This window comes from Streptopelia decaocto (assembly GCF_964273445.1).
Source record: "Streptopelia decaocto genome assembly, chromosome: 1".
In the NCBI taxonomy this organism is placed as follows: Eukaryota; Metazoa; Chordata; class Aves; order Columbiformes; family Columbidae; genus Streptopelia; species Streptopelia decaocto.
The window spans coordinates 212,123,025-212,150,758 of NC_138663.1; the positions used below are offsets into that span (position 1 = coordinate 212,123,025).

Sequence of the window (27,734 nt, forward strand, 5' to 3'; positions counted from 1 at the left end):
CCGCCTGGACACCTTCCTGTGTAACCTCATCTGGGTGTTCCTGCTCCATGGGGGGATTGCACTGGATGAGCTTTCCAGGGCCCTTCCAATCCCTGACATCCTGTGATTCTATGATTCTATGATATTAGCCAGAGTGATGAAGAAAAGAGAACTGGTTTGCGGCCGAAACCATAATCTCCAGCAGGAGGTCAAGGCAACCTGGGATAAGCCAGACCTTGACTCCTCCCCGATGCTGAAGTTACTAAAGGATTGTAAAGCTTGCCCAAACCCAAAAGTATTCAGCTGGGCCTCAGGACGTTGGTTGTCCCCTGGTAGACACAGGAGCCCAGATATCTGCTTTAAATTTCAAAACAGCAGACCAGAGTGGGATTGTCCCCCACAAAAAACAGACGTGGGTTACTGATGTGTTTCAATGGTCCAAGCCCCAGCCCAGACCTCGAGTAAAGCGTTGGCTGCCTGGAGACATCACCCCCAGGGAGACCACTGTGATACGGGAACTCCTGCAAATATTCTGGGCTTGGATTTGTTGCCAGGGAAAGCCTGGATGGATTCTGCAGGCGGGGAATTGAAGTTCGGTCTCTGGCAGTCATGATAAGGCTTTTGCAAACTGCTCCTGCCCTTTCCCCATCCAAAACCGTGGATGTGAAACCCTGTCCCCTGGGGCTGCAGGTGAGAGAAGGGATTACTCCGGTTATAAGGGAACTGCAGGAACAGGGAGTAATAGTTCAAACTCACTCTACTTATAATTCCCCCATGTGGCCATTTCACAAGTCAAATGGAAAATGCAGTCGAGTATCGGCATTTAAATGCAGGCACTAGTCCCTTGTCAGCAGCCGTGCCTAACATAGCTGAACTGATCTCCACGACACGGGAACAGCCCCGTCAAATTTTAGCCACCATTGATGTAAAGGGTATGCTTTTTATGGCACCTATAGACGAAAGGGATCGAAAAATAATTGCATGCATGTGGCATAGTATTTAATACTCCTTCACGTGTCTTCCCCAAGGGTATAGGCGTACACCTCCCTTGGCACATCTCAGTCTGGCCCAGGCTTTAGGAGAAGTCACCTCCAAGCGGGGAGTTAAACTGCACCAATACACCAATGATACATTGGTGGGCGGATCTGATGCCAAAGCAGAACCCAAGCCCAAACGAAAATAATCACCCACCTGGAAGACATGGGATTTCAGATTCCTGCAGAAAAGGTACAACTCCTCTATCCTGAGGTAAAGTTTTTAGGTGTATGGTAGAGAGGAGAGGCAGTGTGCATTTCCCCCGAAGCCATGACCTCTTCAGAACAGATAAAGATACCAGACAACAAAAAGGAGCTGCAACGTGGAGAAGTCAATCAGTGCACATATGACAGGACCCCAAGAAGGCCCCCCCAAAAGAGACTGTGGTACCTGTAGAAGGAGACTAGATGGCAGCAAAGACCATGAAATAACTAACTTTATGCCAATGATTATGCAATGCAAGAGCATCCACTGGTTGGAACACTTACGGTGGATGATCCCCAGTGTTCCCCAGCGCTCTCAATTGAAGAGAAGCTGCCAAATTAATGTGGGTCATGTCAGATGGATTTTAGACTGCCCAGCTGTGACTTAGTACAGTAACTAAGCAGGTGGCTTTTGGATTACAGACCCTGTGTCCTACCTGGAAAAAGAGCCCAATCAAAGCTCCATATTGGGGGCAGGTTAAAAGAAGAGACCCGGATACGTGGTCGTGGCCATCAACCACAGTACAGCTGAGTTGGGAATGTCAAAGTTTGCTTTTACCGCAAATAATGGCTTTGGAAAATCCAATGTTAATAAAAAATCTAACTTGGCAAGCAGAGGCCTTGTCCAGAGCCACTCAAAAAGGATTTCAGATTATTAATAAAAAGGTCCAAGCTAATGCTAAATTGACTTTACAAAATAGGCTGGCATTAGACTTTCTATGAGTTAAGGAACAAGAGGCATGTGGGTATCTTAAATTAGAAGATCACTGCTGTATCCACATCCCAGACATCACTGCTGATCTCCAAGAACAATGAGACAAGATGAGAAACGTGCCAGAAGGTAGCAAAGGAATTAGAGATACAGCAGAAAGGAATTGGCTCAGGAAGATCCTTCAAGGTTTGGGTGGATGGTCTCTAAAAGAATTATTAGCCGCATCGCTAGAAGGAATTATCTGTTGGAGAATGGCCAAGAGAGAAAGGGCATGAGACCCTCTCTACGGAGAGGATCTCTTCTAGTCAGCATGAGTAGGCCTCAGTTAGCATGAGCTGAGCAAGGGTGGGTGAGAAGGTATTGCCTGGGAAAGGCCTGCATAAACAAGTCTCACAGTCTCAGGAGGCAGCTCCTGAGAAAGGCCTGGATAAACAAGTACCAGGAGGCAGCTCTGAGATAACGAGGGAACTCACATACCAGGGGGGGCCACAGAAGGGGATGGACTCAAGGGGATGGATTCATTATGTATGTTGGGATGGGCTCATTACGTATGCTATCAAATCGGTGTTTGACAAGTAGGCATAATTAATAGAACTGTTATAAAAGCTTGCGCTCTGTGTCAATAAAATGAAGCATGTTTATCATCCGCATCGGGTGGCCGCATTTCTTCCTCCGTCGCTGTAGGCCCGAACCCATGCCGGGGTCTTGACCCCCGACAATTATCCTTGTAGTCATGATGAGAATTATGATGGGACTCTACATAGGATGTGTAAAGAAAACTCTTCAGACAGATATACAGCAGCAGAAAGAAAAGATCTGAGTACTTCCAACGGGGGGAATTGATACCAAAGGCTTGAATAATGTTGTTAAAGCAGGCCTGTATTTCTTGGTACCAGCAGCATATATACATCCTGTGCACGACTATAATTTTGCAATAGCTTAGCATATGCGTTAGATTTTTTGGGGTCAGGCAGGTCTTCTCAGAAATAGTGTGAATATTCGCTGTTGTAATGTATAGAAAAGGTGTGTTTCTGATCCTTGGTGAGATGTTAAGGAGACAAATCCCCAATGCGCCCAGCGCTGTCGGCTTTCTGACCGGTCACTGCGTTTGGAGAGTTTTCTGGGTTCCTGGCTGGGTCCCAGCCTGTTCCTCACACAATGATCCAGTTCAATAACAATATTCCTCTCTAGGGTTTTCTTCACATTGGATCCTTTCCCTGTCTTCAGACAGGCCTTTAACTTGTTCTACTGCAGACGTTGTTGATAGTCCGTAGCCAGTTGGTACCGGCCTTGAAGCCGTTATTTGCCTCAACTGGATCCTGTTTCGTTCTGTAATGTGCAAAACAAGCCATATCATGCAGGTTGTGTTGATGGTTTGTAGCTGCTTCGTTTTGCTCAAGTACACACAAGTTTGGTTAATATGAGTGGAACTTCACAACACACAGTTTAAGATGTCAGCAAATTTAGCTACTAGGTAACGCGAAGTGGACACTACACTAAAAATCACACATTACACATCTAATTGCTTCATTCTACTTAAAATGTATTACTTGAAGCTAAATGACTGATACAAAATTTAAATTGGACTCATCCAGTGATCTGAGTAAAACTCGTGGGCTGAGATGAAGACAGTTTAATAGAAGAGGAAAGGAGTAATGACAAAGATGACGATGTAAGAATATACAAAACAAGTGATACACAACACAACTGCTCACCACACGTGGACTGATGCCCAGCCTGTCCCTGAGCTGTGGTGCCCCAGGCCCACTGCCCCCAGTTTCTGTACTGACCATGACATCAGATGGTAAGGAACAGCCCTTTGGCCACTTTGGGGCAGATGTCCTGGCTGTGCCCCCTCCCAGCTGGCAGGGCACCAGAACCTGAAAAATCCTTCACTGCTCAGCAACAACCTAAACATCCAGGTATTAGAAACATTATTCTCATCCTCAATCCAAATCACAGCACTAAAACAGCTACTAGGAAGAAAATTAACTCTGTCCCAAACAAAACCAGGACATTCCCGCCCCCAGCCACCCCCGCAGCAGCCCCCAGACCCCACAGGCCCCTCAGCAGCAGATTCAGGGGGTGCCGGGCTGCGGAGGCGGCTGCAGGCTGGGGGTGCCGTGGGTGCGCTGGTGAGCCAGCATGAGCCTCTCCTTCCAAAACCGCTTCTCACAGACACCGCACTGGAAGGGCTTGGCCTCTGCCGGCCCCCCAGCCAGGGACAGATCCGCTCTTTCCCACAGATCGCCCACCTGCACCTCCCATGGACCCCGGTGCACCCGCTGGTGGCTCTTCAGGTGATGCTTCTGCCTGCAGTTCTTGCCACACGTGCCGCACTTGTAGGGCTTCTCGCCAGTGTGGATGCGCTCATGGATGGTGAGGGTCCTCTTGTCCCTGAAGGCCTTGGGGCAGCGGGTGCAGGTGTATGGACGCTCCCCAGTGTGGAGGCGCTGGTGGGTTACCAGGTGGCTCTTCTCCCTGAAGCTCTTGCCGCAGTGGCTGCAGCCAAAGGGCTTCTCCCCGGTGTGCACACGCCGGTGGCACACCAGGTGGTGCTTACGGCTGAAGCTCTTGCCGCAGTTGGGGCAGGTGAAGGGCTTCTCCCCGGTGTGGACACGCTGGTGGCTCAGCAGGTTGGTTTTCTCCCTGAAGAACAGACCGCATTGCCTGCAGGCGTAGGGCTTCTCACCACTGTGTGCACGCCGGTGCTTCAGCAAGGCATTCCTGCGTTTGAAGCTCTTGCCGCAGTCGGTGCAGCTGAAGGGCTGCTTGCCCGTATGTCTCAACCCATGACCATCAACCACCTTCTGGCTCCTGAAGGTCTTGCCACACGTTGGGGGGCTCTTCTCCAGCAGCTGATGGTCTGGGAGGGAGTGGAGGCGGGAGTGTCCCAACCGGCCCCTCTGGCTCCTGCCCAACCAACCATGGACTGAGTCCCCCTGCCGCCTCCCACCCAGGTTGGGCACCGCTGAGAGAAGGGTGGTGGGTGCCACCGGCTCCTCATGGACCTCCTCGGCCTCCCTCTGTGTCCCGGCGCTGACAACTACCGGGGAGGAGAGACGGGGGTCATTGCCAGGGCAGGAAGGGTGTGTGTGACCCCTCCCATGGGGAGCAGCATGGGCACCCCACAAGCCCCCCACCCATCCTGGCACAGGGAGCACATGAGGCAAGGGACATTGCTTCTGGAACTGCCATCCGGTCCCCTGCAGACTCCCCAATACCCACCTGGCACAAGGGTCTGCTGCCTCTGCTGCTCCCGAGGGGGCTCTGGCACGCACGGTGTCTCTTCTTGCTCTATCTTGCAGATGATCTCTGGTTTGACGTTGGCCCAGCCTGTCTGGGGCACAGAGAGAAGCCCCCTCTCCCGCACTGCCGGGACAGCAGCACCGGCCCCCGCACCCACAGCCCCAGCATCCCCCCCACCCCGCTCCTCTCTCCTGTCCCTGCCAGGCTGCGGCTTCAGCCCCCACATCCCTGCACCTACAGCCTCCTCTCGCATCGCCCCCGTCACCTCGGCCACTCTCCTGCATACAGGAAACCTGGGAACAGCTCAAAGCTGCACCTGGGAGGCTTAGACTGGACACGAGGAAGCATTTCTGTACTGAGGGGGTGGTCAAACCCTGGAACAGGCTGCCTGGAGAGGCAGTCGATGCCCCAAGCCTCTCCCTGTTTGAGAGGCATTTGGACAATGCCCTTAATAACATGCTGCAGTTTGTGGTCAGCCCTGAAGTGGTCAAACAGTTGGACTAGATGAGCACTGTAAGACACTTCCATCTCAAATGCGCTATTCCATCCCATCCCATTTTCTCTCAGGAACACTCTCCACAGGAGGCTGCCTGGCAGGGTCAAACTTGCAACTGCAACCACCACGTCAACTCTTGGACAGCCCTTTCAATGGCTCCAGCTCACTTAAACAGATGAATTCTTACTTCACCCCAGCCCAACATCACCAGAGAGAGTCCTCACCCAGCGAGGCGACCATCTCGTAGTTCTCCAGCATCACCTCTCGGTAGAGCTGCCGCTGACAGCCCGACAGCTTTGCCCACTCCTCGGGGGAGAAGTAGAGCGCCACGTCCTCAAACGTCACCGACATCTGCAGCAAGAAGCACACCCGGCTCAGCACACCCCACCACATGGTTGCTAAACACCTCTGCCAAAATCTCACTACTGCCAGGCAGAGCCCCACTGGCACCAGGGTCTTGGGCATTCCAAGGGGAACACTGGGAGAGCTCAGAGAATCCTGTGCAAGGGAAGGCTGGGGGCAGAGGGGCAGTGTTGGCACAGCCAGGTGGCACAGTAGGGTCACTGGGGCATGGGGGGCTCTCTCAGCACGTTGCTGGGTTGGGGGACACTCCACCAGCGGTGCCAGGAGAGGGGCAGGGCTGGCAGGCTTACAGGCAGGTTTCCCCTGTTCATGCCAGATCGGGGATCCACACCAGAGCAGCAGGGACTGTGCCCTGTCCCACACCCACGCCACAAACGCGATCACCCACCAGGACCGGACACAGCACCGTGACACAAGGGCTGGCCCGAGGCCTGGCAGCAGGCACGCTCCTGCCTGCCCCTGCCCGTGGTGCGGCTCAGCGGGCAGGAACGGGAGCACCCTGCACCGCACCGGGGCTCAAAACACTTTGCACTCACACAGCCCCACAGCAGCAGGTCCCAGGGGCGTTTTGCCACTGCTGCACACAGCACCACCCATGGCAATCCCAGCCCGCGGTGTCCCCAGAGCCGGGGCCATGCCTGACCCCCACCTTGCCGCAGCAGCCTGGAGCCCGGCGCGTCGCTGCTCTCGGCGCGGAGATGGAGGCCCGTGCAGGTATTGATCCGGGAAGAGGGAGGCGGGATGCTCCGGATTCCACACGAGGAGCCTGTCCCGTCACCAGCCGCACCAGCACAGCCAGGACAGATGGTCCCTGCAAGCACAACAATTTCAGTAAGAAATCAGGGGCACAAGTTCACTCACCTGCTCACAGCTGCCTTCCCTGCACCCCGAGCCTTCACAGCTACTGGGAGAATGACCAACAGAAGGATTCAAACAGCTTCGCATAAAAATGAGAAAGAGCCACGAAAAGAAAGGTGTTTCATAAGCCTCCGAGTACCCAAATCTTCCTCCAGTGCCCCACAGGGGCAGCGGGAAGATGTGCGGGGGTGTCCCGAGGGTTTGAGCACCCGGCCCGGCCCCAGCCCAGCCCTTCCCAGCGCCGGGGCCGCCAGGGCCGGATCCAGGGGGACCCGGGCGGCTGGGACACGGAGCAGCGTGTCCGCGTTGCACGGGGGCCACGGGGCGAGCCGGGGAAAGGCCGGAGCGCCGGGGGGAGCCGGGCCCTAAGGGGAGTGCGGGGGGGTCCGGCAGGGCTGGGGGGCGGCCGGCGGAGGGGAGAGCACGGGAGAGGCCGTCGAGGCCGGGGTCCCCTCCCGGGGCCGCCCGGCGGGAGATGCCCGCGGCGGGGAGCGCCAGGACCCCGCGGGCCAGAAGCGCCGATCCCCGTGCCGCGGGCCCGCCGCCCGCCGCCCCTACCTGCGCCGGGGCCGCGCCGCCAGCCCCGCACGGACAAAGGCGGCGCCGGGAGCCGCCGGCAGCGTCCGCCCCGGAGGGCCGCCCGCCGCCGGGGCAGCACGGGAGGTGTAGTCCTGCCGCTCCGCCCCGCTCGGCTCGGGGGGGCGGGCACCGGGAGCACCGCTGTGTCCTTGCGGCCCCTGGCCCTGCCCGCCACCCCTGGCCACACGGGTCCCCTGCAAATGGAGTCCTGGGCTCGGGGGCACCGAGACACGGCGGGACACTCCGGCTGGTGGGGACAGGCCAGGTGGCTGTTGGCAAACATTCCTTTGCCTTGTCTACTCGGACGGGTCCCATCTCCCCCTTGCAGGTCAGAGTCATCACTGTGTGTCCCATCAGCGTGAAAGACACAACCCTGGTGGCTGCACCAGCCAAAAAGCCAAGTGTTGACTCACATAATGTGTCTGCTCCTGCCTGCACCCTTTCCTCTGACTGGGGAAAACAGAGATACAGATCATTTGAGCACCTATCCCTTGCAATTGCACCCCTAGAGTTTCACAGCCTTGCTTGATTCTGCCCAGGTTCCACCTTGCCCTGACATTTGTGCCCACGTGAAAGAGCAATAAGGAATAACGGGCCACATTTTTAAAAAGTTGTGGCATCTCCTCAATGACATCCCAGACCTCAGCACCTGAAAGGCAGCAAAGTCACACAATCCCCTGTTGGGCTGAATAAACAGGTGCCTCGGTGGCCCTCAGCAGAGAGTTCTCTATGACAAGCCATCATCATTCCCTTTGCTGATTTCTAGCGTCCATCCGTTATTTAATTTGTTCTAGAATCACTGTTGCTACCACTGCTGCCGTGGCAGCGCTCGGAGGGAAAGCTTCTCCCCACCCGGTAAGATGATCAAACGCTAGTTCTTCATGAACCAATTCCTCCCTGTGCTATTAATTAGACCCTGTCCTTCCCAGATTTTCCCAAAGGTGTGCACTACTTCAAATGCATATCTAGAATCATTACAGATGGTACTGTTATGGTTAGCTACATTTTGCTTTGTAAACTGTATCCAAGATTCTTACCTTATCTTAAAAACTATGCAGGTTGTATATGAGCTTCATATTTTAGAGAACTAAAAGTTAGTACTTATCTCGAGAGGATAGGATGTGCTGAGAAGGTACGTTTGCTATCATCCAAGAATTTATATAATTTTGTGAAGAGTGCGCATGTGCTGTGATGAAAGGTGAAAAGTACACCAGTGATGAAGACTCCTTACTTCATCCTGAAGACCCCCAAAACGACCACCAGAGGACACTGCGCATGCTTAAAGTAGTTCCAAGGTGTTGCAACTGATATTGTGAAATAATTGTGTAACCTAATGAATATGCAATATACACATTGTAATTCTAATGAATATGTATGTAACGAAACTGTATAAATGTAGTAGAGTTCAAATCAGTGGTCGAAGCCAGCTTTGGGTGCGAACCCCTGGTTTCCCAGCGCTGAAATAAAGCACCGCGTATAACTACGTCCGTGGTTATGTGTCCTTGAACGCTAACATTTTGGCGACCCAGATGGGACCTCGCGAGCACTGCTGAGGCGGATCGCGTCTGGATCCTGCTCCGGCTAGCACCGAGGTATTCTTGGGGAGCGCATCGGATGCGACCGACCCTCCGCTGCTCTCGACGGACCTCTGACTGGTAAGAAGGTGCTTTATCTGGATTATTGGGTACCCACCTGGTCTGGTTCTGGTCTGGTAGCCTGCTGGTCAGGCATTTGGTAGCCTGCCGGTCAGACGTGGCGAAAGCCACGCTCGGTTGGGCAGGGAGCTCCCGATTGGTAAAGCCTATAGGCGCCGTCCGTCAGACAGAGGGAAACCTCTGCAGGTTGGGCATTTGGTTAGGCGCCATTTGGTTTGTGTAGCTGAAAGGTTCGGCATTTGGTTAGGCGCCATTTGGTTTGGTTTCTGTATTTGCTGCAGGTTCGGCACCCTGAATCTTGGTTTCTGAACTTATTTTGGTCTGGTTTCTGTATTAGTTCTTGTATTCGACCTGGTTCTTGTATTTGTTTTTGTATTTGTGTTTATTTGGTTTGGTTTCTGTATTTGTGTTTGTGTGTTGATAATATGTCTAAGGTATCGCCACTGAATTGTTTATTGAAACATTGGAAGGAGGCTGGGTTTGAACAGTCTATGCATAAAAATAAGTTAATCGAGTATTGCACTCATAGGTGGCCTGAGTATAAATTACCAAATGAAGTACAGTGGCCCCCAGAGGGCACTTTGAATGATGAAACTATTGCTGAATTAATGAGGTTTTGTCAGAGAGAGGGTAAATGGGATGAAGTTCCGTATGTTGATCTTTTCTTTTCTCTTGAGTGAAAACGTGATTGGAGAGAGAGCTGTGGGCTAATGTTAGTGCAGAATGACAGCGGTAATAAGTGCACGAGATGCACAACGGAAAAGAAATGCACGATGTCTTTGGCTGTGGAAAATAGCAGTGGTAATGATTCAAAGACGGGTTTACTATGCCTTGATGTTGCGCCTTCTGAGGGAAAGGTACCAATTAGATCCTCTGCGCCTACCCCTCTCACTGATAGTGATGATGATTCAAGTGATGAAAAAGAGGTAATAGCCGGTGTGAAAGAAATAACCATAACCCCAGTGTCTCACTGAACTAGAAACAAGGAAAAAGAAAAGGAAGTGCAAAAGCGGGGGGGATCATCAAATATAATAGCACCCCTGCGACAGGCGGTAGGTGTGGGGGGGGAACCAGTTTATGTAAAGGTCCCGTTTTCGCCGGGGGATTTAGCGATTTGGAAGCAGTCAGCCGGTCCTTATCGGGAAAACCCAGATAAGGTTGCAAAAGTAATGAAGATGATAATTAAGACACAAAATCCTGATTGGGATGATTTACAAGTTATTTTGGATACATTAATGGATTCCACAGAAAAAGATATGGTTATACAGGTTGCAAGGGATAAAGTGAGAGAAGATATTTGGAACGGGAGAGTAGAGGGTAATGTTGATGAAAACTTTCCAAAAGAGGATCCCCGATGGAATTATAATACAGGAGGCGGGTTATGCCGTCTCCGGACATATCAGGATTAGTTATTGATCGGTGTTCAAACTGCTATACCGAAGCAAATGAATTGGTCAAAATTGTGTAACGTAAGGCAGGAAATGAACGAGTCTCCCTCAGCCTTTTTAGAAAGATTAAAAGAAGCTGCCAAAAGATATACAGATTTAGATGTGGAAACGGAACAGGCAAAAACTCAGTTGGCTTTAATTTTCTTGGGGCAGTCTCAAGATGACATTCGGAAGAAATTGCAGAAATTAGAGGGAGCGCAATTAAGGGATTTGGACGTAATGCTAGAAACAGCTTGGAAGGTTTACAATAATAGAGAAAATGAGCAGTCGAGGCGTCACCATCAAAATTTGTTAGCTTTGATCCAGGGACAAGGTAGGGGAGTAGGAGTCCGGGGCAGGGGAGCTGGAAATGGTCGAGGAGGAGGTCGGGGACGTGGTTCGTGGAGTACCCAAGGAACTCCCCTGAGACCCCTGTGAGGCTTGGCATAAATCAATGTGCTTATTGTGAGCAAGAAGGACACTGGAAGAATGAGTGTCCAAAGAACCTCATGAATCAGGTGTCCAATGCTGCGGGAAATGCGGCACAAACAATGGTGTTGGGAGAATACAGTACTGACAGCTGACTATATGAAGGCACGGAAGTGAAAACTCAGAATAAGGAGCCCTTAGTGACAATACAAGTGGGAGACCGGGATGTAAAATTTTTAGTAGACACAGGGGCTACTTACTCTGTATTAAATTCTTTACAGGGAGCAGTAGGTCACAAAGCTACAACAATTGTTGGTGCCACAGGGAAGGAGGAAGTACGGCCATTCCTGCAACCCTTGGATTTGTGCTTTGGAGAAAAGGAACTAACCCACGAGTTCTTGTATGTTCCAGATTGTCCAGTTTCTCTTTTAGGACGAGATCTGTTGACTAAATTAGACGCCACAATAACATTTGAGGATGGAGATTTGGTAATTGTCGAGGGTTAAGATTGCGGGGTGACAATAAAACCCTGGCAGATGTATTGTTAACCTCCTCTCCCCCCCACTTCCCCCGTTTTGCCCCTCCCTCTCCCCCCTTCCCACTCAGCACAGGCGATCGGGAGGGAAAGAAGGACAGAGAGAAGAGAGTTGGAAAAATTAAAGATGTTTTACTAATGCTACTAATAAGAATAGAGAAAATAATACAAAATATACAAAACCAATCTGGAAAGTCTCAGCAACTGCAGAGCCGGCACCCAAAGTCCTGGATTAGACTCTGCAACCAAGTGGAGCTGGATTCAGTCTCTCACTAGGCCTCAGTTCACAGGGATGAGTAGCAAGGTCCTCTCCTAATGTCAGGCATAAGGAAAAAAGGGAAAAGGGCAAAAGGGAAAAGGGGCGAGATCCTTGTGATCTCCCACTTTTATATGAAGTATTCACGTGAATGGAATGTTATACACAGTTGGTCAGTTTCTTGGTCACTTGTTTCTCGTCGCCCCTCTTGCGAGATGTCCATCCATGCTTATCAATAAGTTTGCATTCCATTGCTAGGTTTACCAAAACATGTGTCTGGTTCTCCAGGAAAATGCAGTTAATATGAAGCTTTAGCTGACAGGCAAAATTCACTGAAAGAGAAACTTGTTTTTAACAAAACCAGGACATTCCACCCCTTATAATATGCCATTCACTGAATACTTAAACCTTATCAATACAATCTATCAACACAATCTAATTAATCACTACTACTATATATATACACAGGAGTAATTAATCAGTGGACCATCCTTTAAAAAGTTCATTAAGTTCATTTTGTCACGACAGTCTCCCAGGGCAGGAAAAATGGTACAAGTGTATCTCATGACCACTGTTTGTGGGTTAAAGACATCAACTTCAAAGAAGTTGTCAGGCACCACTCGAAGAAGCTAGCTCTGGTTTCATCATCACTGTTTTGATCTGAAAGACACTTATTAAATACTGTTAGTATGGCAATTCACATCCTGCAGTTCAGTATTGAATATTTTCACCTAAACTCAAATCCCCTTGAGGTACACACCGAACTTCTCCATCCTTAAGCATCACCCACCAGGTGCTGCCAGGTCCCTGGGCAAAAACAATCCCACGAATGGGTTTGCCTTTGCCTGAGGCAGGAGTAACCCAGACTGCCTTTCCTAACATATTTTTCATGTGTACTACAGGGACTTTATCTCCTTCGACAGTCTGTAAAATTTCTGATTGGGCAGGCCCGGCTCGATTGGTTGATCCCCTGGTGTTGACCAACCAAGTGGCTTTTGCTAAATGTGAATCCCAGTTTTTAAAGGTTCCACCACCAAGTGCCTTTAGTGTAGTTTTTAGCAAACCATTGTACCTTTCAATTTTCCCAGAGGCTGGTGCATGATATGGAATATGATATACCCACTCAATACCATGTTCTTTGGCCCAATTATCTATAATACTGTTTTTGAAATGAGTACCATTGTCTGATTCAATTCTTTCTGGCGTACCGGGTCGCCAAAGGACTTGCTTTTCAAGGCCCAAGATAGTATTTCGGGCTGTAGCATGAGGTACAGCATATGTTTCCAACCATCCAGTGGTTGCTTCCACCATTGTAAGTACATAACGCTTACCTTGACGTGTTTGTGGAAGTGTAGTATAATCAATCTGCCAAGCTTCTCCATACTTATACTTTCACCATCGCCCCCCATACCATACAGGCTTTAACCGTTTCGCTTGTTTGATTTCGGCGCAAGTTTCACATTCATGAACAACCTGTGAAATAGTGTCCATAGTTAAATCCACCCCTCGATCACGAACCCATTTATATGTTGCATCTCTACCTTGATGCCCTGAAGCATCATGGGCCCACCGAGCTAGGAAAAGTTCACCTTTATGTTGCCAGTCCAAGTCCACCTCAGCTACTTTAATCTTAGCAGCTTGATCCGCTTGTTGGTTGTTTAGATGTTCCTCGGTGGCTCGACTTTTAGGCACATGAGCATCTACATGCCGAACTTTCACAGGCAGGCTCTCTAGCCGAGCAGCAATGTCTTGCCACAGTGTGGCAGCCCAAATGGGTTTACCTCTGCGCTGCCAGTTGCTTTTCTTCCATTGCTGTAGCCACCACCACAAGGCATTTGCTACCATCCATGAGTCAGTATAGAGATAAAGTATTGGCCACTTCTCTCGTTCAGCAATGTCCAAAGCCAGCTGGATGGCTTTCACTTCTGCAAATTGACTAGATTCACCTTGTCCTTCAGTGGCTTCTGTAACTTGTCGTGTGGGACTCCACACAGCAGCTTTGCACCTTCGATGTTTTCCTACAAGACGACAGGATCCATCTGTGAACAGTGCATACTGCTTATCAGTCTCTGAAAGAGTATTATACGGTGGTGCTTCTTCAGCACGTTTTACTTCCTCATCTGGAGACATCCCAAAGTCTTTACTTTCTGGCCAGTCTGTAATCACTTCTAAGATCCCTGGGTGATTGGGACTTCCAATTCGAGCTCGTTGCGTGATCAATGCAATCCATTTACTCCACGTAACTTCGGTCGCATGATATGTAGAGGGAACCGTCCCTTTGAACATCCGGCTCAGCACCGGCAGTTGAGGTGCCCCGAGGAGCTGTGCTTCAGTACCGATCACTTCTGAAGCAGCTTGAACTCCTTCGTATGCTGCTAGTATCTCTTTTTCAGTTGGAGTATAGTTGGCCTCAGATCCTTTGTATCCTCGACTCCAAAAACCTAAGGGTCGACCTCGGGTTTCTCCTGGTGCTTTCTGCCAGAGGCTCCAGGTAAGTCCATTATCTCCGGCTGCGGTGTAGAGCACATTTTTAACAGCTAGTCCAGTCCGAACTGGTCCAAGGGCCACCACATGAGTTATCTCACGCTTAATTTGTTCAAAAGCTTGTCGTTGTTCGGGGCCCCACTCAAATTGGTTCTTTTTACGAGTCACTCGATAGAGAGGGCTCACAATCTGGCTGTAGTCAGGAATATGCATTCTCCAAAAACCTACAATGCCCAAGAAAGTCTGTGTCTCCTTTTTATTAGTAGGTGGAGACATTGCAGCAATTTTGTTGATCACATCCATTGGGATCTGACGACGGCCATCTTGCCATTTTATTCCTAAAAACTGGATCTCTCGTGCAGGTCCCTTGACCTTGCTTCGTTTTATGGCAAAACCAGCATCCAAAAGAATCTGAATTATTCTCTCACCTTTCTCGAAGACTTCTTTCGCTGTGTCGCCCCATATGATGATGTCATCAATATATTGCAAGTGTTCTGGAGCTTTACCTTGCTCCAGCGTGGTCTGGATCAGTCCATGGCAGATGGTAGGACTGTGTTTCCACCCCTGGGGCAAGCGATTCCACGTGTACTGGATGCCACTCCAGGTGAAAGCAAACTGCAGCCTGCACTCTGCTGCTACAGGAATAGAGAAAAATGCATTAGCAATGTCAATTGTAGCATACCACTTAGCTGCTTTTGACTCCAGTTCAAACTGCAGTTCTAGCATGTCAGGCACAGCAGCACTCAGTGGTGGTGTAACTTCATTCAGGCCACGATAGTCTACAGTTAGTCTCCACTCATCACTAGACTGACGCACTGGCCAGATTGGGCTGTTAAAAGGTGAGCGAGTCTTACTGATCACACCCTGGCTTTCCAACTGACGGATCAGCTTCTGAATAGGAATCAAAGAGTCTCGGTTGGTGCGATATTGCCGACGATGCACCGTCGTGGTAGCAATTGGCACCTGCTGATCATCAACCATCAGCAGTCCTACAACAGAAGGGTCATCTGAAAGACCAGGCAAATCAGACAGCTGTTCAATTTTCTCAGTGTCCACAGCTGCTATACCAAATGCCCACCTATACCCTTTGGGGTCCTTAAAATACCCTCTCCTGAGGTAGTCTATGCCAAGGATGCACGGAGCATCTGGACCAGTCACAATGGGATGCTTTTGCCAGTTTTTTCCAGTTAGGCTCATTTCAGCCTCTACAACAGTCAGTTCCTGGGATCCCCCAGTCACTCCAACAATATTGATGGATTGCGTTCCTTTATAATTAGAAGGAATTATTGTGCACCGAGCACCAGTGTCCACTAAAGCTTTGTACTCCTGGGGGTGTGTTGTACCAGGCCATCGTATTTGTACAGTCCAATAAACTCTGTTATCCCTTTCCTCCACCTGGCTGGAGGCAGGGCACCTCTAATTTCTGTTTTGCACAGTCTCTGGGTGTGAATTAGAGGTTCCTTCAAGAGCATCAGAATCTCTTCTGCTCCTTTTGTAAACTGGAGCAGCCACCTTCCTAGGAGTTTTACCTTTGATCTCACGTACTCGTGCTTGAAGTTCTGAGGTAGGTCTTCCATGCCACTTATTCATGTTTTCTCCCTGCTCATGTAGGAAGAACCACAGTGAACCTCTTTTTGTGGGCTGCCTCTGTCCTCTCTCTCGAGATTGGAAACGCCTTTTCCTAATAGCTGAAACATAGGTTTGTGCAGGTCGTGAATGGTATGTGTCTTCTCTGAGTTCTTTGATTTCTTGCAATAGCTTTTCAAACCGGTCATCAGATTTTTCACACAGTTTCTCTACAGCAGAGACACAAGCCCGTAGAGAACCAGCAAGGCTGTCCTCAAAGTTCCGGAGCTGCTCAATCACTTCAGTAATATCTTGTACACCTCTAGCTGACCAGACCATTCCTGCCAATGACTTAGCATATGCAGGTGGTGCACTTTGTACAAATCTGCGCCACAGAGGTCGTGTGCAATTGATTCTATCTGGGTCTGTCCCCTCTTGGCTGTTTGGTCCAAAATAAATGATTTCTCGCACAGCTAATTCTCTCAGGAACTGAATACCTCTCTCCATAGTATTCCATTTCCCTAACTTGGATATACAATCTTCCTTGTAGGGAAATCTTACTTTCATAGCTGCCAGGAGCCGGGTCCAGAGAGTAGTGGCATTAGACTCTCTTGAAATTGCCCTATCAATGGTGGAGTCTCTTGACAGAGATCCCAGCTGCCTGGCTTCACCACCTTCCAATTCAATTGTTTCTGCCCCATTGTCCCAGCATCGGAGCAACCAGGTTAAAATATTCTCGCCTTCACGACGACTGAAGTCTTTTCGCAGATCTCTCAGCTCACCTGGAGAAAAGGACCAAGTGGTGGTCACTTCATCTCCTCCCTGTCCTGATGATGATGCCCCTTGGGTTGATGTTGGCCCTGTGCCATCATCTGCTGCACAGCTAGTCTTTCTAGTGACTTTCTTACAACCGGCAACTGATGCTGATATGGGTTTACCATCATTTGATTCATTTCCAGAGTCTAAATGACTGTCACAGTGGTTACTGTGGTTACAGCAGCAACAGTGCCCAGTGTGTGAAGAAACGGGGGGCTGCCTTAGCCTGTGAGGCTGGAGAAGTAATGTTATCAGTAGCGGCAGAGGAACTCTGCGTAGGAGTTGTAGATTCAGCCTGCGAAGTGGCAGCAGCTGCAGCTTTTGCTGTTTTGCTCTTTTTCGAGCGGTCAGGAGAGCTTTTTGCTAAAGCTTCCGAAGACGCATCGCAAATCTCAGGACAACAAAGAGACGCAAACCTCCTGTTGAACGCCATTTCTCTTAACAGAAGCACAAACTGACACACATTCAGCAAACCAGATAACACCATAACAGTTCTGTCAAAACTCCAAGGATATTCAAAGCTCTCTAAAACATTTGTGAACTCTCCTAGCGAAAAAACAAAAGTATTGTTAGTCAGGCTTTCTAAAGATTCGCTTGACCAATTAGCAAACACAGAGCCGTACTGCTCTTTAATCTCTCCTGGAGGCTTTTCAAGGTAAAGCAGAAGCGAGTAGAAACTCATTAGAGGCTGCAGTATAATTAAGTAAACTAGTGACAAACCACACAACATCATTATGACCATTGTCCAGTTCCTTGTGGTTATATAATGAATACTTCGATTTAAAAAGAAAGCCCAACACAGATATGGAATCAGCGAGCACAATGTAGAAAACAACTGATACAACTTATGCCATAACATCTTTAAATCAGTGTAATTCACTTTGCCTTAATACAACTAAATAATATCCAAAGCAAACAGACGCGCGAGTATCACAACTCTATGAGTTGGCACTGTGCCAAGAAAACTGAAAGGTACGTCAGAGCAGTAGAAAAGCCAAAAATCTTAAAATTTACCCCTTTCTCTGGCCCCACGTTGGGCGCCAATTATCTGTCGAGGGTTAAGATTGTGGGGTGACAATAAAACCCTGGCAGATGTATTGTTAACCTCCTCTCCCCCCCCGCCACTTCCCCCTTTTTGCTCCTCCCTCTCCCCCCTTCCACTCAGGACAGGCGATCGGGAGGGAAAGAAGGACAGAGAGAAGAGAGTTGGAAAAAATTAAAGATGTTTTACTAATGCTACTAATAAGAACAGAGAAAATAATACAAAATATACAAAACCAATCTTGAAAGTCTCAGCAACTGCAGAGCCGGCACCCGAAGTCCTGGACTGGACTATGCAGCCAACCGGAGCTGGATTCAGTCTCTCACTAGGCCTCAGTTCACAGGGATGACCAGCAAGATCCTCTCCTAATGTCAGGCATAAGGAAAAAAGGGAAAAGGGCAAAAGAGAAAAGGGGCGAGATCCTTGTGATCTCCCACTTTTATATGAAGTATTCACGTGAATGGAATGTTATACACAGTTGGTCAGTTTCTTGGTCACTTGTTTCTCGTCTCCCCTCTCGCGAGATGTCCATCCATGCTTATCAATGTTTGCATTCCATTGCTAGGTTTACCAAAACATGTGTCTGGTTCTCCAGGAAAGTGTAGTTAATATGAAGCTTTAGCTGACAGGCAAAATTCACTGAAAGAGAAAACTTGTTTTTTAACAAAACCAGGACATGTAGCTGAAATTCTCTCTCGAGGTTTCTATACTTGTTTTCGAACTTCCTCTTTATGGTGGTCATATTCCCAATCATCCTATACATACCAGTAATTCATTTGTCCAGGACATCTCTTGTCTAGGTGATTTTTAGTTACAATTTGCCAGTCTTCTCAATATAAGGTCATTGCATGCTTTTTTTGACAATCTTGCTGTTCCTTTAATATTTTCCCAATTTTGCAATACCTCGGCCAAGGGTGTCCCCTTCTCTATGCCGAGTTTTATTTCCCATCCCGTTGAGTCACGAGGTTCAGAAAGGACCCTCTTGCTTTCCAGACTCTTTCAGAGAGGAGTTTAGGTGCGGCTGGATCCAGTCCTAGTCTCAGACTTGGTCCATGTTTTATGTCTAAAGGATATTTTCCCATTCTCAAGAGAGACTTGAACCCCCTCTTGTGTGCACTTTACACTGATCAGGCCACACACTTTGCACTCATAAACATGCTGCAGCAAGGGAGGAACGCGAACCCACCCTGGTATGGAGGAAGATTTAAACTCCCTACAGTTTTATATGTACAAATTTAGATCCTGGCATAGCCAGTGGTCTTCGGATCTGTATTTTGGCCAGAATACCTTCCTCTCTCTTATGGGCTCTTTTGTCCAGACAAAACACCATACTTTATCATTTTTTACTCATCCTTCCATTTTTATACATCACATGTTTCCCCAATAGCTTAACACCCTCCCTAAAGTACTGTATGGAGGAATGTTATCATTTTTCCTTTACATTTCCTGTTCTGAGTCCCGAGGCTTCTCCTTCCGCCTCATCTCCCCTCTCAGATTGCCCCGACCACCAAGTCTACTTTCTTACCTTGGTCTGTGCACAGAGTGCCCTGGTCGCTTGTATTGTGCCTACCACTTTTTCCTTTCCCCTTTCTCCTATGGATTGCAGGGATCCGCCTTCTCCAATGCAGCCTCAGGATTTCTGTCGGTCTCTCCTGGAGTCCCCACTGATGATCCACAGGACCGTTGAAATCAACGGGGCGCCCCTTACTGTCCTTCGGCGATGGGGACCCCCGAGATGACGATGTCTCTCCTGGTCGAGCCCCCAGATCTGTAGGAAACAACGCTTTTGCAAATATGATAGGCCCAGGCAGCATTTTTAATAACGATTTTGCAAGGCTGGGTGTTCTACATAAAGACAGGCACAGCTAATAGGGCAAAAAGCTCCTCCTTATATTTCTCCAAAATCCCAGCTGCAATTTCCCTTCCCTGTTCCCCATTGGTTGGGAACTTCAGGGTTTACTGACTATCCGGACACTTGCCTCAATTTACATACCATACCCTTCCCCCTAAATTAACTTGTAAATACAGCTATCTGTATGTATTCCGGGAAGAGACTCTATTTTACATTAAGGTTTCATAGTCCTATGTCTCTCGGTCCTCCCACCTAAATTAACTTGTAAATACAGGCATTAGTATGTATACAGGTATCAGGATATATTCCGGGAAGAGACTGTGTTTTACATTATGGATTCCTGGTCCGATATCTCTCGGTCCTTCCCCCCTGCTGGGCTCAGGTGCCAGGTCCTCAGTTCTGTAAAAACAACAGTTCTGCGTTAAACGTTCCCTGCAATTTTCCTCCTCTTCTTTTTACTTTTGTTGGTTTTGCATTATCTTATGATACAGTCTAGTAGGTGGCTTAAAGCTGGGACAATGTAATTTCACCTTTTTCTCCAGGAGTTATACATTCAGCATTGCTTCTTTCTTCTTGCTCTTTTAGCAGCATCATTTTAGCAGAGCACGGCAGTGGCCCTAAAGGCATTTGCTTTGATAGAGCTGTCTCAATAAGGCGTTGAACAAGTCCTTGGACACACGGAATGATGCAGCATGCTGTAGAAATTAGTGTTCCTGCTACTACGATTAAAGAAGTAAAGATAGATACTATCATTTCTTTCCATTTTCCAAACCAAGATTCTAACCATCCCGTGAGTGAACTATCTATTCCTGAATTCTCAGCCAATTCTTCTGCTAGAGTCGTTGAGTCTTGAGTCTGGTTACAGTGCCGTCGGGGGCAGTATTGGTTGGGATAAAGGTAAAACACCTCTCTCCTAACATTACACATGCATCACCTTTGTCTGCCAGCATCATATCTAGGACCATCCTATTTTCCCATGCCATTCTACTAGTAGCATCAAATTGTTCAGCAATTCCATCAACTGCTTGTCTAGCATAATTTATAAATTCTTGTTGGTTATAATAAATATAATTTATCCAGTCAACATTCATGTTTATAGTTACCCACCAAAAGAAAAAGGACTCAAAACCAGCAGCTACTTGATTTCTTGCTTTGTGTTTGCTGGGGACCCATCTGGGGTCCCCAATTGAATCGAGATAAACTCTGTCATCAAAGGAAAACCCCAAGCTTTTTCTGTTGCCCTGTTTAATCACCATGTTCAAATTCCAGGGTAGAAGGAATTGCCAATGAAACAATGTCACAGGTACCTTCCCAGTGGGGAGTAAAATGGAATGAAGTGTCATCTTCCCGCAGTACCACCCAGGATCCACTCAAGAAGCATTTGAGGACGTATGAGGACCAACTTCCCGTGACTCTACCCACCTCCTCATGTTCCTAGGAACTTGGTATCATTTCTGCCCTGTCGTGAGAGACAGACAGTACGATTTCCAATGATTCCTGAAAATGCCAGGGGCCACTATCTCCCCTGTGGTGCAGGTCACCTCCCCGTTTTCAGAGGAGTTACAAAATGTTTGGTTCACTGATGCCTCTGTCAAATGAGAGGGAAAACGTGGAAATACAAATACAAATAGAAACCAATTAAAAATAATCAGAGGGGGAGGGTAGCACCCAGGTGGAAGAGTTGGTAGCAGCTTGGAATGTTTTCAAACATGAGGCGCAGTCTCTTTCTCCTGTCTACATCTCTGCTGATTCTTTTCCTGTCTTTAAGGGGTGCACTGAATGGCTCACATTCTGGGAGCAAAATGGGAGGGAGGACAATCAGGTACCTGTATGGAAGAGAGAAAAATGGCAAGAAATATTAACCTTCGGGAAAGAGGGAAATTTTGCGGTGGCTTGGGTCGCTTCCCATCAGAAGAATGAGACTCCTGCCAGCCGATGAAAGAGCAAAGCAGATGAGTCAGCCAGACTTGCTCCCCTATGGAACGGCCCTGAGTCAGAAGATTGGGAAAGGTTATTATAACGATTACACCTCAAAAGGGAACACACTGGGGCTCAAGATCTTTACTGAGAAGTCCAAGACCATGATAACGATCTGAGTGTCCAGCTCTGTGATGATCTAACATGAAATAAGAGATCCATTAATAAGTTTGATACTGCTCTAAGAATTGACACTGGCCAAAAGTGGGGAAAAGATGAATGGACCCACAACACACCATACAAAATATACAAACCCCATCTTTGATTTCCCGGGTAGGGCAGCGTTGCCCGGCGGAGCTGGCGTTGCTCCAGCAGCTGCAGGGCAGCACCCGGATGTCCTGGGCTGGACTCCGCAGCAAACCGGAACTGGATTCAGGGATGCAGCGTCTGGAACCGGGCCTTGGATCGCAGGTACAACAGGCAGGGTCCTCTTCAGATTCCGGCCATGGTCGAAGAGAGCGAGACCCTCGTAATCTCCCACTTCTAGTGGGTGTATGATGTGTATCGGATGGAATACTTAGTTGGTCAGTTTTGGTCACCTGTTCTGTCTGCCACTCCTTGCAAATACACCCCTCTCACTTCTGGGACATGCAAAGTTCACCAGTAACCTTGGCTGCCATAGCAATAAGTCTAAACCTGGGTCTCTTCCGCATACCATTGCTACCGTTATTGGCTCCGGAGCAAACCGTGTCTGAAAAAACATGCAGTCAACTTAATAACACTGCAGTTACTTAGAAGAACTGAGCTGGACAATCCGGCCTGGCACATTTTTCCACCCGGCAGCAGTGCCGAGCTCCTCGCCCCCAGGCTCCTGCCAACGTGAGCAGCGTGTCCTGGGCAGCGTGGGACACGCTTTGTGCTGAAGGAGCAGAACGGCAGGAGCTGTGTCCGCAGCTACAGGAGAGTGTACGAAGAGTAAGAGGTGAGACTGATGGGGGATACGAGTAACTGCCTTGGGGCATTGAAAGGAAAGACAGACAAGAATTATGCGGGGGGAGTGAGGGGGCAGTAGCGGGAAGGCCATTCTGTCAACTGGGCAAACATTTGATTTTAAAAGAAATCAGCCAGATCGATGAACTTTAGCAGTTACATCTTATTTTTAAAAAGCACCTGTAAAAAGATACTTTTTTCTATTAACCAGCAGCCAGGGTCCCACTCCTGAATTCTGCATTGTCTTCCATGGATACGGCCATCTCTGCCGTATGGGGAAGGAGGTTTGATGGAAAGCTGAGCCTGTGGGAGAGGGCCTGAGTATTATATAACCTGGTCCTAAGGGCATCTTGGTCTTGTACTTCGGTGGTGCACCATACAGTAAAACATCCAGTAAACATCCAGTAAAAGAAAGATCGATGCAGAAGGAAGGCAGTTTTATGATAGATGAGAAAGCAAATGTGTGTTTGTGTTTCAAAGGAAAAAAACAGTATGTCTTTTCTGTTATGAGACAGTGTTGGTGATAAAGGAGCGCAATGCACGTCAGTATTTGGAGACCTAACACGGAACTAAATATGCTAAATTTAGCCTTCAACAACAACAACAACAACTGGTGCAAGAATTGCAAGGCAGACTGCAATCACAGCAGAATATGATGAGCAGAGCTGTAGCCAAAAATGATGTAACAGTGAAAGCTAGATGATTGTGGCCAAAGAAATTGCTGGAGCGTCCAAGTGCTTTCCAAAGGGTGCATTTTTGAAGCAGTGCACGCTAAAGGTGTGTGAGCAGGAGTGCCCCCATCAAACACACACTTTTGCAAATGTCAGTTTGTCAAGAAACACCATCGCAAACCGTGTTAAGGAACAGGCAGGAAGTCTGACAACACAGCTGGACGAAGAGGCGTGTGGTGATCTGGCTTTTTCATTACCCGTTGATGAAAGCACAGACAACGCAGACACAGCACATCTATCCGTTTGTATAAGAGGTGTCAAGGCAGACTTGTCTGTCACGGGGAGCTCTTGGATGTCATTGCCATTCACGGAAGACAACAGGGAAGGACATACTTGATGTGGAGGAGAAGTCCACAAGTAATCATAAATTACCCTGAGAACAGCTGCTGGGGCTAACGACTGATGCCGCACCTGCAATGTGTGGAGAAAAAACTGCCTTGGATGGACTAATGAAGGAGAAAATGCAAAAAAGTAACTGTGACACACCTCTGATAACGTATCGTTGCGTTATCCATCAAGAAGCACTGTGTGGTGTGTGCACAAGTGCAGGCACGTCGCAGGAAGAGCCAGAGGACACGAATGCATTTGCAAAGAGCAAGTTTTCTCTTAGTTCCCTCTCGACCGGGGGATCTCTGAAGTAGCACCTCAGCTCCCTCGCAGAGGTAACACAAGCGGGGACGCAGGCGCTGGTCAGTTCAGCCCTGGGAGAAGATCACAAGGTTCCAGGCGGGTGCAGCCTCCCACTCTTTCAGCCTTTTGGGAACGTTGATGTCCTGTAGCTGCTTTGCTTTCCTCGAGTGCAAGTTTGTTGAATATGAGCAGAACTTGACAACACACAGTTAGGGATTTCAGCAAATTTAGCTACTAACTAATGCAAAGTAGACAGTATACTAAAAATCACACAGTCTTAGACTTCTAAGTGATTAATTCCATTTGGAACATATTTCTGGAAGCTAAATGACTGATACAAAACACAAATTGGGCTCATCCAGTGATCTGAGTAACACCCGTGGGTTGAAATAAAGACAGTTTAATAGTACAGAAGAGGAAAAGAATAATGAGAATGCAAATGATGTAAGAATATACAAAACAAGTGATACACAACACAATTGCTCACCACACGTGGACTGATGCCCAGCCCGTCCCTGAGCTGTGGTGCCCCAGGCCCACTGCCCCCAGTTTCTATACTGACCATGACATCAGATGGTAAGGAACAGCCCTTTGGCCACTTTGGGGCAGCTGTCCCGGCTGTGCCCCCTCCCAGCTGGCAGGGCACCAAAAGATGAAAGTCCTTGACTGCTCAGCATCAAACAAAACATTCAGGTATTAGAAACATTGTTCTAATTTTCATTCCAAAACACAGCACTAAACCAGCTACTCAGAAAAACATTGACTCTGTCCCAAACGAGACCAGGACATCCCCCCACAGCCACCCCCGCAGCAGCCCCCAGACCCCACAGGCGCCTCAGCAGCAGATTCAGGGGGTGCCGGGCTGCGGAGGCGGCTGCAGCCTGGGGGTGCCGTGGGTGCGCTGGTGAGCCAGCATGAGCCTCTCCTTCCAAAACCGCTTCTCGCAGACACCGCACTGGAAGGGCTTGGCCTCTGCCTGCGCCCCTGCTGGGGAAGGACCCTCCCTCTTCTGCTGGACACCCTCCAGCACAATATCTGGGTCCTTCGGCACACACTGGTGTCTCATCGGGTACCACTTCTGCTTGAAGGTCTTACCGCACTTGCAACACTTGTAGGGCTCCTCCCCGGTGTGGATACGCTGGTGGCTGATGAGGGTACACTTAACTCTGAAGCTCTTGCCGCAGTCGGTGCAGGTGAAGGGCTTCTCCCCAGTGTGGATGCGCTGGTGGCTGATGAGGGTCGTCTTCTCACTGAAGCTCTTGCCACAGTCGGTGCAGGTGAAGGGCTTCTCCCCAGTGTGAATGTGCTGGTGAATCAGGAGGCTGCTCTTGTGCCTGAAGCTCTTACCGCATTCTGTGCAAGTGAATGGCTTCTCCCCGGTGTGGATGCGCTGGTGGCTAAGAAGGGAGTCCCTCCGTCCGAAGCTCTTGCCGCACTCGGTGCAGGTGAAGGGCTTCTCCCCGGTGTGGATGCTCTCATGCACAAGCAGGCCTCTCTTCCGGCTGAAGCTCTTACCGCACTTGGTGCAGGTGAAGGGCTTCGCCCCGGTGTGGATGCGCTGGTGGTTGATGAGGGTCTTCTTCTCCCTGAAGCTCTTGCCACACTCGGAGCAGCTGAAGGGCTTCTCCCCGGTGTGGATGCGCTGGTGTATGATGAGATACCGCTTGGCGCTGAAGCTCTTGCCGCAGTCGGTGCAGGTGAAGGGCTTCTCCCCACTGTGAACGTGCTGGTGACTCAGCAGCTGCTGCCTCTGGACAAAGCTCCTGACTCTCTTGACCCCCCTCTGTCTCCCGGGGCCAACAGCTGCTGGTGAGGAGAAAACAGGGTCACTGGCACCAACATCATGTGCACGTTGGACACCTCCCCATGGGGAGCAGCAAGGGCACCCTGCCAGCCCCACACACTTGCAGTTGCATGGATCACCCGAGGCAAGGAGACAGTGCAACCTTGACCCCCCCTGACCCTGGGTACCAACCTGGCACAGGTGTCTGGTGCCTCTGCCATTCCCGAGGGGGCTCTGGCACACACAGTGTCTCTTCTCGCTCTATCTTGCAGATGATCTCTGGTTTGACATGGGCCCAGCCTGTCCGGGGCACAGAGAAAAGCCCCTTCTCCCGCACTGACGGGACAGCAGCACCGGCCCCCGCACCCACAGCCCCAGCATCCCCCCCACCCCGCTCCTCTCTCCTGTCCCTGCCAGGCTGCGGCTTCAGCCCCCACATCACTGCACCTACAGCCTCCTCTCGCCTCGGCCCTGTCACCTCGGCCACTCTCCTGCACACAGGACACCTGGGAACAGCTCAAAGCTGCCCCAGGGAGGTTTAGACTGGACACGAGGAAGCATTTCTGTACTGAGGGGGTGGTCAAATCCTGGAACAGGCTGCCTGGAGAGGCAGTCGATGCCCCAAGCCTCTCCCTGTTTGAGAGGCATTTGGACAATGCCCTTAACAAGATGCTGCAGTTTGTGGTCAGCCCTGAAGTGGTCACACAGTTGGACTAGATGAGCACTGTAAGTCACTTCCATCTCAAATGCGCTATTCCATCCCATCCCATTTTCTCTCAGGAACACTCTCCACAGGAGGCTGCCTGGCAGGGTCAAACTTGCAATTGCAACCACCACATCAACTCTTGGACAGCCCTTTCAATGGCTCCAGCTCACTTAAAGAGATGAATTCTTACTTGACCCCAGCCCAACATCACCAGAGAGTCCTCACCCAGCGAGGCGACCATCTCGTAGTTCTCCAGCATCACCTCTCGGTAGAGCTGCCGCTGACAGCCCGACAGCTTTGCCCACTCCTCGGGGGAGAAGTAGAGCGCCACGTCCTCAAACGTCACCGACATCTGCAGCAAGAAGCACACCCGGCTCAGCACACCCCACCACATGGTTGCTAAACACCTCTGCCAAAATCTCACTACTGCCAGGCAGAGCCCCACTGGCACCAGGGTCTTGGGCATTCCAAGGGGAACACTGGGAGAGCTCAGAGAATCCTGTGCAAGGGAAGGCTGGGGGCAGAGGGGCAGTGTTGGCACAGCCAGGTGGCACAGTAGGGTCACTGGGGCATGGGGGGCTCTCTCAGCACGTTGCTGGGTTGGGGGACACTCCACCAGCGGTGCCAGGAGAGGGGCAGGGCTGGCAGGCTTACAGGCAGGTTTCCCCTGTTCATGCCAGATCGGGGATCCACACCAGAGCAGCAGGGACTGTGCCCTGTCCCACACCCACGCCACAAACGCGATCACCCACCAGGACCGGACACAGCACCGTGACACAAGGGCTGGCCCGAGGCCTGGCAGCAGGCACGCTCCTGCCTGCCCCTGCCCGTGGTGCGGCTCAGCGGGCAGGAACGGGAGCACCCTGCACCGCACCAGGGCTCAAAACACTTTGCACTCACACAGCCCCACAGCAGCAGGTCCCAGGGGCGTTTTGCCACTGCTGCACACAGCACCACCCATGGCAATCCCAGCCCGCGGTGTCCCCAGAGCCGGGGCCATGCCTGACCCCCACCTTGCCGCAGCAGCCTGGAGCCCGGCGCGTCGCTGCTCTCGGCGCGGAGATGGAGGCCCGTGCAGGTATTGATCCGGGAAGAGGGAGGCGGGATGCTCCGGATTCCACACGAGGAGCCTGTCCCGTCACCAGCTGCACCAGCACAGCCAGGACAGATGGTCCCTGCAAGCACAACAATTTCAGTAAGAAATCAGGGGCACAAGTTCACTCACCTGCTCACAGCTGCCTTCCCTGCACCCCGAGCCTTCACAGCTACTGGGAGAATGACCAACAGAAGGATTCAAACAGCTTCGCATAAAAATGAGAAAGAGCCACGAAAAGAAAGGTGTTTCATAAGCCTCCGAGTACCCAAATCTTCCTCCAGTGCCCCACAGGGGCAGCGGGAAGATGTGCGGGGGTGTCCCGAGGGTTTGAGCACCCGGCCCGGC

The 27,734-nt window shown here is 49.9% G+C and overlaps 1 protein-coding gene across 1 annotated transcript; it reads right to left on the reverse strand.

Moving 5' to 3' along the window:
• Positions 1 to 2,813: 2,813 nt before the first annotated feature.
• LOC309435440 (uncharacterized protein) lies at positions 2,814 to 27,493 on the reverse strand. Its single transcript, XM_082043652.1, has 8 exons — positions 27,307 to 27,493; positions 26,519 to 26,645; positions 25,780 to 25,887; positions 24,663 to 25,610; positions 6,687 to 6,856; positions 5,899 to 6,025; positions 5,158 to 5,265; positions 2,814 to 4,975 (listed from the first exon to the last, which is right to left on the reverse strand). Exons 2-8 carry the CDS (start codon positions 26,643 to 26,645, stop codon positions 4,008 to 4,010), a joined length of 2,556 nt encoding a protein of 851 aa, XP_081899778.1. The 5' UTR covers positions 27,307 to 27,493; the 3' UTR covers positions 2,814 to 4,007.
• Positions 27,494 to 27,734: the final 241 nt, after the last annotated feature.